General features: G+C 42.5%; 1 protein-coding gene across 5 annotated transcripts in view; it reads left to right on the top strand.

The window, feature by feature from the left end:
* The window catches only part of EWSR1 (EWS RNA binding protein 1), a 27,063-nt gene extending 13,410 nt beyond the window's left edge, over positions 1-13,653 (top strand). For 2 of the 5 annotated variants that reach the window (XM_011287727.4, XM_019814826.3), the window contains 11 exons: positions 1,138-1,349; positions 2,368-2,548; positions 5,332-5,366; positions 5,902-5,934; positions 6,251-6,369; positions 10,459-10,588; positions 11,441-11,563; positions 12,062-12,224; positions 12,634-12,731; positions 13,032-13,284; positions 13,439-13,653. In XM_011287727.4, coding sequence (XP_011286029.1) covers positions 1,138-1,349; positions 2,368-2,548; positions 5,332-5,366; positions 5,902-5,934; positions 6,251-6,369; positions 10,459-10,588; positions 11,441-11,563; positions 12,062-12,224; positions 12,634-12,731; positions 13,032-13,284; positions 13,439-13,478 — 1,387 coding nt within the window. In that variant the 3' untranslated portion in view covers positions 13,479-13,653. Of the gene's footprint in view, positions 1-1,137; positions 1,350-2,367; positions 2,549-4,198; positions 4,622-5,328; positions 5,367-5,901; positions 5,935-6,250; positions 6,370-10,458; positions 10,589-11,440; positions 11,564-12,061; positions 12,225-12,633; positions 12,732-13,031; positions 13,285-13,438 lie in introns of those variants that run through there. The other 3 variants (XM_011287726.4, XM_019814825.3, XM_011287728.4) reach the window with 2 other exon arrangements.

Below are 13,653 nucleotides of genomic sequence, written 5' to 3'. Positions count from 1 at the left end.
GAATTGTGTCCTGAAGTGTTGACTTAGTTCTGCTAGAGGTGGCAGTTCCCTGTTTTGTACTCAATTTCATTGGTTTACACAGTAGAGCACAGCAGATGTGAACAGGTTTAGAAGCAGATACAGCTGACCTGGTAAGTGCACAACTTGGAGCAGCAATGGGCAGGCTTACAGCAAGAGTTCTTCACAGAGCCCAGTTGCGCCTATTCTGCTGCAGGTAGTTAAGGCCCATTGAATAGGTGCACCTAGTGAAGAGAGGCTGTTGGGTCTGTATAGCCATGCTGTTGGGTGTGGTGGTAGAGGCTTAGTTTAACTGTACTTCTAATATGGGGTTGTTTTGTTTTGTTTTCATTATCATAGTTCATCTAAAGTTTAATAGTTCTTTTCAAGGTTTATTTCTATGCAAGAAGGTATCTTGGTTTAGTTTCCCTGACATGTGGTTGCCATGTCAGCAGATGAAGAACTTCTGATGCTTCTTGTATAGTGTCTTAATTCTGAAGTTTCCTTCTCCATCTTTCCTTCATTAATGCCCAGATTTCATAGATGATCGATCAGACATGTCTAAAAGTTTAAAACTATATACCGTACATAGAAAAATAGTTTGAAACTTGGGACAAATTGTCAAGAGAAAATTGCCATATTTGTGTGACCACACACACACACACACACACACCGAGCAGTCTTGTATCTTCTGAAAAATCAGTCATGACTGAAGGGAATTGTTGGAGCCAGGCTTAGAGCTGCCATACTTAACTACCTCCTTTTCCTTGGTGGCTTTTTCACTGGGTCAGCATGCCCTATGTATTCTTCCCTTAATCCAGGAAGCACCTAAACTCCCAAATTGGCCTTGAATTTAATTAAAAATAACTCTGGTTTTAATGGGGTGCAAAGTAGAAGAGGAGACTCTTAGGGTCGTATGTTGTATACTAGATAGGTTTTCGGTATTTTCCTCTCTTGTGCATTTAAAGCTTTATTGTTCCAAATACAAAAATATTTGCTTATTTTGAATTCAAACTGTTGATATGTAGAAAGTAAGTGCATTTTTGAGTGTTTCTATGTCACATGCTTTGAATGTCTCTTGATTAAAGGGGGCTTGAAGAAATAACAAGCCTCTCTAAAAAGCTTTTTTTTTTCTTTCAGCTATTCCTCTACACAGCCGACTAGTTATGATCAGAGCAGTTACTCTCAGCAGAACACCTATGGGCAGCCGAGCAGCTATGGACAGCAGAGTAGCTATGGTCAACAAAGCAGCTATGGGCAGCAGCCGCCCACTAGTTATCCCCCCCAAACTGGATCCTACAGCCAGGCTCCAAGTCAATATAGCCAACAGAGCAGCAGCTACGGGCAGCAGAGTGAGTTGCTAAGAGAGAAAACCAAATAAGAATGATTATGTTTGGAGTTTCTGAACGTGGGGAAATGCTCTTTACAGTTGTTTACTTTCAGACTCCAGGATGCATCTTTAGGACGTAGCATCCTGGCTAACCACTTGGATGTCCCACTAAAGACATGAGTGCTTTTCTCCAGTTTAGTTGTTGTTAGTATGCCTTGCAAAAGAGAGAAAAGAGAGTTTGTAACTGACCAGAGCACACATGTTAAGACTGCCAGCTTTGCTCTCTTTGAGGTTACATACAGTGAGTGAAGCTGGCATTCCTGTGGCCTGCCCACCACAACTCATTAGAAGGACATGAGCAGGTAGCTGTTGAAGACTACTGCAATTTTGATAGTCTAAAAAATGCTAGGTTTTGTTTTTGGTTTTTGTTTACATCTGTAAAGAAAAATAAGTCCTTCTCACAGAACACTTAGTTTGACGTGGAGAAATAACCAAAAATTCAAAACTGCTGTTTCACAATTTAATTTTTACCCGGATTGTTGGGGGATTTTTGTTTTGAGGTTTTGGGGTGTTTTGTTGTTGTTGCCTTTTTTTTTTTTTTTTTTTTAAGTGTTTTTTTTTAACTAAACTCTATCCATGGGCATGTTTCATTATGGCTATGAAATGAGTAGTGCTGCTTGATGGGGCAATATTCTAAAGCCCTAAGAAACCTGGCTCTGTTTTTGTTTTTGAGAGTAGTTTAAAGCAGCAGCTTTTGAAGACATCTTAGGATACAAAACCTTACAAACTGTTGGCCAGGGGGCTTTTGTTTGTTTGGGTGGTTTATTCTAGGGTAACTATGTAAGGTTATTTCACTTGATGAATTAGCAGTTTTGGTTAAACTTATAAGAGCCTACTGATAGATGTGCCTTGTCAGGTGTGAAGAAGATAGTGCCTTGGTTAGTGCCTTGCAATTGAGAATTCTGTGATTCCAGGAGAAAGTACAACAGGCAGTGGTTCAAATGCTGGTCCATGGCTTACAGATGTGACTCTTTCCTCAGGTTCATTCCGACAGGACCACCCCAGTAGCATGGGTGTTTATGGGCAGGAGTCTGGAGGATTTTCCGGACCAGGAGAGAACCGGAGCATGAGTGGCCCTGATAACCGGGGCAGGGGAAGAGGGGGATTTGATCGTGGAGGCATGAGCAGAGGTGGGCGGGGAGGAGGACGCGGTGGAATGGGGTAAGAGCAAACCTTTTATCCTTTTACTTAATTTTGTTTCATCCATAGGATTTTCAATGGAAAGAAGGGACTGAAAGACATAAGAAATTTATTTCTGCATTTCCATGGACAATCTGTTGAGCCCAGGCCATCTTCTAAAACATGGAAATGTCATCTTTGTGGCATAGATTAAGTGGCAGTTTGCTTTTTTCCCTGCCAATCTACTTAGTTGGGTTGGGGAGAATAAAGAATGGTTTTGAAACTAGAGCTTTCAGTTCCCTTCATGGTTTCCAGAGGTCAAAAGCCTCTGTGGGTAATAGACTCGGGATGGAACACACACAACCTTCTAACACCCCTAGGTTTTTAACTAATGGCCTCTGAATGGTTGTCTTGAAACACCTGGTGTGTATATATATATATATATACTGCAGAAAAGGAGAGCAGCTGTTTTCCGGTGTTTGTCCCCAACTTCTGTTTGTACTCGCAACTGTTGAACATAATGATGAAGATATTGGTCCTGTAACCCTGAGGTGCACCTGGTACACAGAAAAGTCCAATAGCTTTTTGCAGAGTAATGTATATAATTACAGGATCACTCCCCATTGGAGATCTTGAGAAGTCTAAATCGGTTTGACCATTTTGATTAATGGCACAATCTGGTTTAGAAAACTTTGTTTAGATCAATAATATAACCCTGCTACCTGTGCCTGCCCCTCCCCTCCCTTCTCCCGTCCCTTCTCCCCTTTCTGGTGTCTGTACTTTGATGAAGGTGAGGTATAATGTTGGTGGTTAACATAATCCAGAAGGTTTAGTTCTGTGTGTGTTCTGTCCCTATATAAATTAGTAAAAAAAGTTATGCAGAATGTTACATATTATGTATATTGGAATCGGTGCCACTGTTGGTTCAAGGAAAAACTGGATAGGATTTTTATATGTATATATATGTATATATATATATAGAAGTGGACTTCAAAATTAGAATAAAAGTTGATCTCTAATTTTTATATTAGCAAATCTGTTTACTGTTGAAAGATACTGATTGAACATACCACTTTGCATATTCTGCATAACTTAAAGTCTTTGGTGAAATCTTTATTGGAAGAAACCATTACTTGACAAAATACAAAAATTTATGAACAATTTGGTAAAAAGTAAAATCAGTCTGATTTGGAGAAAATCATTCCATTATAAAGGTTTCACTTCTTTATATGGATGTTTTAAAATAGATGTAGACACTTGAAATTACTATCATCACGTCTCCAATCACCTAGAATTCTTAGAATTTTTCAATTGCAAAACCAATTTCAAGTTCGCTCATTTTAATACTCCAGAAGTAATAATTCTACTAATTTTGCTAGACTTTGCTAATAGAGGGATCCCCTCTTTCTGGATGAGAAGTCTCTCCTGGAGCCATAGAAAAAATCGTGGCTTTCCCACAGGTTTTTCAACTGACTGTGAAGCAGTCAGTTGGATTCCTTGGGGACAGGACAGGGGCATTCTCCCCTCCCCTCTTTTTTACTGTGGTGTGGTGATGGTTTTCAGTGTCTTCAGCAGGTAAGGCACTCAATGTTGTTAACATGCCCTTTTTCATTGCCTCAGTATTTTGATATTTTCATTGGCTGTTAAACGTGGAAACTTTTTAACATGCTTTGTCGCATTTATATGCTACAGGTTACAAAGTGAGAGCCTTGTATACACTTCAATACTTAAAAAGTACCCGTACTCAGTACTCAGCCGGCAGCATAATGAAAAGTGGGACTAGACACGGTGTCCATATGGAGAGGAAAAATATACATAGAATATTTTTAACAAAATGTATTCATTGTATAAATGGAATCCTTCTGTAACTTTGGTAACTGCATACTTGTTATTTGGTAATGAACCAGAGGAGGTATAATACTCTAGAATTGTGTAACATTAAAGTGTAAACTTTTGTGTTTAAAGAGAGAGAACATTTTATGGTGTGTACTTTTAAAAAGGAAAGAAAGCTGCATGCAACAGCTTGAAACTGTATATTCAGGTATTAAAGGTGCAATACTGGTTAGGAAAAGCTCAAGGCCTCCCACTGGGGAGCTGCCTTTATTTAATTTTAAAGAAAAAACAAAAGGCCCAGCATATTCCCTCCCCCTGTTTACAGTATGTGAGGCAGTAATATTATGCTGCTGTCATCTCTGTTCTCAACTGATATGTCTATAAAGTTGCACCCCCAGTCTGTTGAGCCTTGGTATTTGTTGTAAATTCTCCTTTCACAGCAATTGTTAAACCCATTAGTGCCCTGAAATGTATGGCTTTATGCTGAAGATTGGCTGGATGCGTCCTCTGATGTGTGTTGTAGGCGTTTAATGTGGTTGTCTCCTGCTTGATTATACTGTGACTTGTTAGGAAGCCTCCCTGGGCTCTCCCCTAGGAGAGGTTGAGGGTGCACCTTTATGAACATGGAAAGCAGTTGCCCCAGCTTTGCTGCTCCACTCTACGACCAAGCTCTCCCTGTTTTTCAGCCGATGGGGTGGGTGTTGGGATCTGTTTTCTTCCCCTAATTTGCCAAGTATTGCACTATTAATACCAGCCCCCGAAATGAAAGGAACCAACCACACTGGTGTGTACAATCAGACAAGCAAGGTTGTATATAAAGAAAATTTGAGCAAGCTGCCCTGAAGAAAGGCATAGTGACGAGATGAGAGAGATGCATTGTTTGGAGATGTGTTTAGCCAGTGCCCTTCTTCCCCACGAGCCCCCCCAAGGCTCAGAGCGGTACTGGCTTTTAAAGGGAAAGGCCTTCATTTCTTCGTTTATCCCCCCAGCAGCGCTGGAGAGCGAGGTGGCTTCAATAAGCCTGGTGGTAAGTTTTTGAGTATTACCATGGATAGTGTTTAAAAAAAAATACAGTCAGTTTTTAGAAAACTATAATTTTTTATTAGTTTCATAAGCGGTTTAAAAATGATCTATACAAAGAGACTAATGGGTACTGCCGGCATTGTCTTAGGGGTAATAAGGTTAACCTATGGTTACAAAACAAAGGGTAACTTGAAGTATTGAGCAACTGCTTCTGTAATATGGGGGAGAATCCATTTTTTAAATTTGGTTTGTTTGGAGGAAAATTTTTGACTTAAATTTAACACTAATTTGGCACATAAGCATTGAGAGTGTATTTGGTTAATGGTTTAAAAGCAAACCAGCAAAGAAAAAGCAAAACCCTAGCAAATCTTTCACAAATGTTTAAAGGGGCACTGCTCCATTTTAGCAGTGCGGGTCTTTTTGAATTTAATGAAGCCCCATCAAATGGTGGTATAGTAGATAGCTATGTGTGTTTGTAAGGTTTGTAGCTTGCAAGACGTGCACTAATAGTATCTTATGTGATCTTTCCTGGTTGGCAGGACCCATGGACGAAGGACCAGATCTTGATCTAGGTAATTTTGAACTCTTGAATTTTGTATCTTGCTTTATAAACAAACAGCACAGAAGTTAAGTGTGTGCTGGAGCTCAGCAGCCTGACAGATCGGTGTGATATTTTTGCTGTCGGGAGCAGTTTGGGCTCCCTTTCTCATGAGCGTCTACTCATAATAGCCTTAGACAAAGGAAACCACAAGTTCCAAGGCATTCTTGTTAGTGTGGCTGGTAGTTCTCTTAGCTTTGTGATAATTACCAGTGAGTAGTAGTGACTAGTGGCTTAATTAGTCCATGTAGATACAGGACAATAACTCTCTTCTGTCTTTTTTCTGGAAGGCCCACCTGTAGATCCAGATGAAGACTCTGACAACAGTGCAATTTATGTGCAAGGCTTAAATGACAATGTGACTCTGGATGATCTGGCAGACTTCTTTAAGCAGTGTGGAGTTGTTAAGGTGAGTAAAAGCATAACCATATGAGCTGACAGATCTTCCAGTCACTAGGCATTTACTTCATAGAGACATAGTTGATGTTGAATGTTTCTGAAGATCTGACTGCTTCTGAAGTTGCCTGACTTTTCTTAGTGTGTTGTAGTTTGCTCCTTAAAATACAAAAAAAACTTTATTTTATGTGGAAAAGAAATGCTAAACATGGTTTGGGTATCCTTAACAACTCAGTCCTTTCTTTAATTTGTTTTTAATATTTACTTATTTTTGAGAGAGCGTGAGCAGAGGAGAGGCAGAGAGAGGGAGGGAGACACAGAATCTGAAGCAGGCTCAAACCCTTGAACTGAGAGATTGTGACCTGAGCCGAAGTCGGACGCTTAACTGACTGAACCACCCTGGCACCGCAACAACTCAGTCCTTTGTTTATCATTGTCAGTTACTTGTAAGAATACTTACATGGACACTACTTTTTGTGAAATACAGAATATAACATAACAGTTTTAAAATAGTGAACATTTATATTTCTTCTTCCTGGTGTAAGTAGTAGAGCTTTAAGTGTATGTGGCATATTTCTTTTCCGCTTTTATGCCTTGTCAGCACTCCCATCCCAAATCTTACCTCTCCCTTTTTTTTCGTAGACGTATGCTTAGTATTGGAGAATGTTTATTAGATGGTACTGTAAGACAGTGGTATTCTGGGAATACAGCAGGAATGGGCAGATAGAAACCCTTGGAGTTCATGTATAGGGAACATAGTAAAAAGAAATACAGTATGTTAGATGATGTTATGGAGGAAAAGTAAATACAGCAAGGAGGGCTGGGGTAAAACGAATAGAGCTGTATAGTTCAGAGTCGGGAAGGCTTTTCAGAAAAATGGAGGGAGTAGCAAGGCAGAAGGTCCGAGGAGCTCAACAAAACTGGTGTGACCAGAAAGTTTTGATCTGAGCTATTGCAGTGGTGGTTGGGTTATTCCTTATGTGGGGAAAACTAAGAGACACTAGGGTTTTGAGAAGGGACTGGGGGTCCCCAGGTCAGAAATCCCAAAGTTTGGGAACGGGCATGTGGTTTGCTCAGTTAAGCATCAGATGCTTGATTTCAGCTCACGTCACAATCTCCGAGTTCGTGGGATCAAGCCCCACATCAGGCTCTGCTGGGTGTGGTTCCTGCTTGGGATTCATATTCTCTCCCTCTCCCTCTCCCTCTCTCCCTCCCTCCCTCCCTTTCTCTCTCTCTCTCTCTCTCTCTCTCTCTCTCTCTCTCTCAAAATAAATAAACTTAAAAAAAATACTAATCTAAGATTTAAAAAATTTTGGGGGGGGGAGTCTTGTTCATTTGTAAATACTTCACAAGTTATTCATATATTCTCTAATAGACAGTTGGGTTATTTCTAAGTTTTTAGTCTACAGCCCATGATGCAGTGAACATTCTTGTATACTACTGGGGCACAGTGCACTTACTTGCAGTAGTTAAGTTCTGTAAAGTCACTACAAAATACTGAATTAATGAATGCTCAACCACTGCTTCTAGGGAAAGTATGTACACAGCTGTATACACACATCTCACATAGATTATAATCATAAATTCTAAAAACAATTCACCCTGAGATTCTGTTTACTCTTACAAAGAGAAAGTGAGGTTCTGAAGTGTTAAATGACTTGCCTGAGTTAACATTCAAATTCATCTAACCGGCCCCAGGGCCAGAACTTCTTGCACTACACTGCCCTGTCCCCTACAGTCTCCATCCCCTGGTTTTATCTAGAGAGAGCTGGAATGAGGAGGCAGTGTGTCTCTGGAGCTCAGCTGGAACACATGCATCAGGCAGCATAAATTTTTGTCCCTCTGTGCATGTGTACAGGTAACCACAAAAGTGCTACAAGTATTGGGTTTGGAGTTCTAAATTTTAGCAAGTAGGCAAATTTGCAAATATTGAATCCATGAATGATGAGGATCGACTGTACCCAGGCATAGAATTGCTGGTTCTTAAGGTGTGCATGTTTAACTTCACAAGATAAGAGTACAGCTGAGCAACTTCGATTCCACCAGCATTCCTGATACCACATTCACCACATCCTCACTGCTACTGGGAATCTCCCGAATCCTTAAGCCAATCTACTTTAAGAAAATGGAAATGTGGTTTTAATTTGACTTGCCCTGATTGCTAATCATGTTCTAATTGCATGCTGTCTTTTGTGAAATGCCTGTTAGTCTTATGCTCATTTTTCATTGGATTGTTATTTGTTGTTCTGCCTATAGTTCTTTATATTCTCTGAAGGCTGATCCTTGTCTAATACTGCAGATGTATTCTCCCAGCCTTTAACTCCTTTTCTTGGGATGAATGGAAGCTCTTTGTGTAGTTGAACTTACCAGTCTTGTCCTTACTGGTTTGTGTCTTCCTTTTCTATTCGTAAGACCTTGTGTTCTGGCAACGTTTATTGAAAGATCTGTCCTTTCCTGGATGGTATAGACTGTATCAGTCACATAACATATCTTGTATACTTTGGGTTCATTTGTGTGAGCCTGTGCTAATGATGGCAGAGCTCATTATTTTTATGCCAAGTCTTGAGATCTGCAAATATCAAGCAGATTCTTCAGTTTTGTTCTTTTTCCTCAGGAATGCTTTGCTATTTACTGCTTGCTCTTCTGTGTACATTTCTATTTAGGAAGTTCTTTAAAAACCCCAGTTGGGTATTTATTGAATCTGTAAGACAGTTTGAGGAGAATTGACATTTTTATAATACTGAATAGTTTTTTCCATGAATATCCTATGCCCATTTATTTAGGTCTTTAATAAAGACTGTGTCCTTAATAAGGTTTTGCAAGTCTTGTTAGTTTTATTTTTAGATTTTTTTTTAGTTAATGGTCATTTTCAAATGATATTTTGTGGTGGTTGTAACTGCATAGAAATAGGGTTGATTCTGGTAGATCTTAACACTTACATAATGAAGATTTCTCTCTACTTGTGATATATATGGCATGTTGTTTATTTGGATACATGGGGTTTTTTCCTAGTTTAGGAAGTAGTATACACTATGAATTTTGTAAAATAAAGGAGATTTTAAAAATACATAGCCCAAGGGGCGTCTGGGTGGCTCAGTCACTTGAGCATCTGACTCTTGACGTCAGCTCAGGTGATCTTGCCTTCATGAGATTGAGCCTCACGTCGGCTGGCTCCATGCTGAGTGTGGAGCCTGCTTGGGATTCTCTCTCCCTCTCTCTTTGCCCCTCCCCCACTTGTACACCCGTGCTGTCTCTCTCAAAATAAATAACCCTTTAAAAAAAAAACACACATAGCCCATCATTCATACCACTATTTCCATGTTTCTTTTCAATCTGTATATGTTATTTATAAAAATATAGGTATCTGTACATAATCTTACAAAAGTTATCTTTCTTTTAAAAGAAAGCCTTCTATGTCAATACTCTTAGGTATCGCTAGGTGTATAAACAAACATGTATAGATTAGACTTTGATCATATGCACATTTAATGCAAAAAACACATGAAGCCATATTCTTGTACAGTGTGGCTCCTGAATACAATCTCATTGCATCTGGTGTTCACCTGAAAAGCTAGTGATGTGTTCTAGCTCTGGAGGAAAAATTGGCTGTGTTAGATGTAATCAAGAATGCTTCTAGCACACTCAGTCCTGTAATGATTTAAGGAAGATTTTTCCTTAAGCGAGACATAGCTTATGTGATGGCATCAAAGCCTGACTGTCAAATTATAAGAGGTGGCTGCTCTGACCAGGTGCCTGTTAGTATGGACACACAGAATGTCGGGCAGATGCAAGGACACCAGCAGAATGACAACTAGGGAAAGAACGGAACCTATATTGTTCATTGACACACTTCAGAACTTAAGGCATGTTTTGGTTTTCATGATCCCTACACCTAAGGGGAAAAAAAATCACCTAAGTGTATATGTTATGGCAATTTAGATCAGTCACCCATAATTGCAGTACTCAGGAGATAAACTAATATCCTACTAAATGTGCGTGTGTGTGGAAAAATTACTGCTTTGGACGATCCAAGGGCTTATCTAAATTTTGCATGGGCTTTATTTCCCCCAAAAGAAGCCTAACTGTGCTATTTTGTGCCTAGATGAACAAGAGAACCGGACAACCCATGATCCATATCTACTTGGACAAGGAAACAGGAAAGCCCAAAGGCGATGCTACAGTGTCCTATGAAGACCCACCAACTGCCAAGGCGGCCGTGGAGTGGTTTGATGGTAGGAGCTCTAGAGTCAACAGGGGGTGCTCACTGGCATTCTTAACTCCACCTGCCCTGGGGCACACTGAAGGTCTTAGAGTAGATGTGTGTATCAGCCTGCAGGTGAAGCAAGGGTCTTGCTGATGTATGTTAGAATATCGTTCTCTGAAGTAATTTTAGGGACGAGGATCTGTTCTCCCTCTGCATGACTAGAAGGCATGGCGGGAAGGAGGAACTTGAGAGCCGTAGGAGCCAGAAGACCCTCTGTCTGTGCTAGAGGAGCACTGGATGGCTGTTGGGAAGCTACATGCCTGGCTCCCTTCTGCCACGGGAGGGCCCAGTTGCTGGCCCTGGATTAGGAGATTCTTTATTTTGAGTCATTATTATTACAAATCCACCTTGCTTAAAGTTGTAGATGCTTCTCTAAGCACGGGTATCAGGAGGTACAGACAACCACACAGAAATCCAGTATACATTTCAATATATACATTTGGCCTTTGGCATTGGTTCTGGAGTTTTCACTGCAGACAAAACCAACTTGAAAGTGCCAGAGGACAGCTCCTGGGTCTTCTCTCTTCGCCACTTTCATGCACTTGTCCCTACTTCTCACCCTTTTCTGGGCACAGGGGCCAGTGCACTTCGTTTTCCCCTGGCTTAGGGTACAGAGGTTTATGAGGTTGCTTTTGAAGGTGTTTATGGCCTTGCCAGTGACGATCTTAGAGCAGAGTGTGGGTGGAGCACGTGTGCTGTGCTGGGGTTGAGGGGATGAGTGTGGTGGTGGTGGATTGTGAGCAAGGAGTGTTCTAGCCTTGCCTAATCCCCCAAGGAGGGAAGAGTTGGGAGTAACTGGTATTCTGTTCTCTTATTCCAGGGAAAGATTTTCAAGGGAGCAAACTTAAGGTTTCTCTTGCTCGGAAGAAGCCTCCAATGAACAGCATGCGGGGTGGTATGCCTCCCCGTGAGGGCCGAGGGATGCCGCCACCGCTCCGTGGAGGTATTTACCAGACACCTTCCCTGAGCTGCTTCTGTGTTGCTTTGGGCATTTTATGGCACACTTGTCTTTGAGAAACTTGATTTCTAGAATGTAAACAAGCCCGTTAGAAATAGTAAGAAGGTGTGTAGAATTAATACTGAACCAGTAAATACCAACAGCAAAAGTTTGCAGGAATGAAAGGAAGAGAACGGGTTTTTTGGCCGGATGGGTGGGGGGGTGCTGGCGTGCCTGGGAACCACTGCCTGGCTATCAGCCCAGGGCTGCCATTTATTTGTATTTATTTTGCTTGGGTCTCTTCATCTGCATGAAATGCCTGTTCTTGTACAGTTTGTGGGAGCTAACTGAAATAATGTGCGTGGAAGGCACAGGGCTGGGCCCTCATGTCTGGGGCCGATGATGGGACAGTTGACAGCTGTGCTCTCTGCGAATGCCTTTAATGCTAGGGTGTTCCCTGCAGCAAATCTAGTGGAGAGGTGACTGGCTCTTTTCTTATTGCAGGTCCAGGGGGCCCAGGAGGTCCTGGGGGCCCCATGGGTCGCATGGGAGGCCGTGGAGGAGACAGAGGTGGCTTTCCCCCAAGAGGGCCCCGGGGTTCCCGGGGGAACCCATCCGGAGGAGGAAACGTCCAGCACCGAGCTGGAGACTGGCAGTGCCCCAATCCGTATGTACTTCTCTTGACAAAGTCTGCACTAGTGAAGTCACATCTTACCCATTCCCACTGTGGAGCGGAGGGCCACTGGATGGTTTTTGTCTAGATGGTTTTGTAATGAGGACCCAGATTGCTCTGTGGTGGGGTGGATGGGGGGCCTTCTGAAGGAAGTCATGGTTCCAGTGGACTCCTGGGGTCCACGTGTGTGTGGTTTTGCAGACATTTTCTGGATCATACCTCAGTCCTTTGGGTGCCTTGCTGCCTGAGGTGGTGGCTCTAAAGCCAGTTTCTGTCGACAGACCCTCTTACTGGTGTTTGACCCAGACCCCAGTATATTTATGCTGGTGGAAATACAGTGAGTGCCTTTGCTTAACTTCCTTAGTTCAGTTGGTGATTTCTGTTGTGATACAATTTTATGCAGGGGGTGTGGAAACCAGAACTTCGCCTGGAGAACAGAATGCAACCAGTGTAAGGCCCCGAAGCCTGAAGGCTTCCTTCCACCACCCTTTCCACCCCCGGGTAGGTATAGGTTTTGGGAGCATCCCCTCAGCTTCTTCATACTATAAACCTCTCTTGTTAACTTGGTGGACTTGGTAAAGTCCCGCTGCTGACGGCCAAGCTGATGGTAGCAGTAAGTGCAATCTTGGCAGTGGGGTCCTCGAGTCCTAAATAAAGTATGGCCCAGATATTCAGATCAAGTAAAGTATCTGCTTTGTTTCTGTTCTGGGAGGAGGTCGCAGATCCTGAGCAGCCTCTGAGGCATGTCCATGGCAGCCTCCGTCCTGTCTTGCTGCTGATCTGTCCTTTTCCTTATTTTAGGTGGTGACCGTGGCAGAGGTGGCCCTGGTGGCATGCGAGGAGGAAGAGGCGGCCTCATGGACCGCGGTGGTCCTGGTGGAATGTTCAGAGGTGGCCGTGGTGGAGACAGAGGTGGTTTCCGTGGTGGCCGGGGCATGGACCGAGGTGGCTTTGGTGGAGGAAGACGAGGTGGCCCCGGTGGGCCCCCTGGGCCTTTGATGGAACAGATGGGAGGCAGAAGAGGCGGGCGTGGAGGCCCCGGGAAAATGGATAAGTATGTGATGGTGAAAACCAGCTGCGGCTACCGGGCGCGTCGGGGCCACAGCCCCTTCCTGTCCGACTGGAGTGGGTCCGGCTCCAGTGGGAGGGGGTGGGAAGCTCCCTCTCATTCCCCCTCCTTTAACTCATCACCCCTTTCCGCCTTGCAGAGGCGAGCACCGTCAGGAACGCAGAGACCGGCCCTACTAGACGCAGAGACCCCGCAGAGCTGCATTGACTACCAGATTTATTTTTTAAACCAGAAAATGTTTTAAATTTATAATTCCATATTTATAATGTTGGCCACAACATTATGATTATTCCTTGTCTGTACTTTAGTATTTTTCACCATTTGTGAAGAAACATTAAAACAAGTTAAATGGTA

Source organism: Felis catus, chromosome D3 (assembly GCF_018350175.1).
Source record: "Felis catus isolate Fca126 chromosome D3, F.catus_Fca126_mat1.0, whole genome shotgun sequence".
NCBI classification, from domain to species: domain Eukaryota; kingdom Metazoa; phylum Chordata; class Mammalia; order Carnivora; family Felidae; genus Felis; species Felis catus.
Note: the sequence above shows the minus strand (reverse complement) of the source record. Positions and strands in the feature narration are given on the sequence as shown.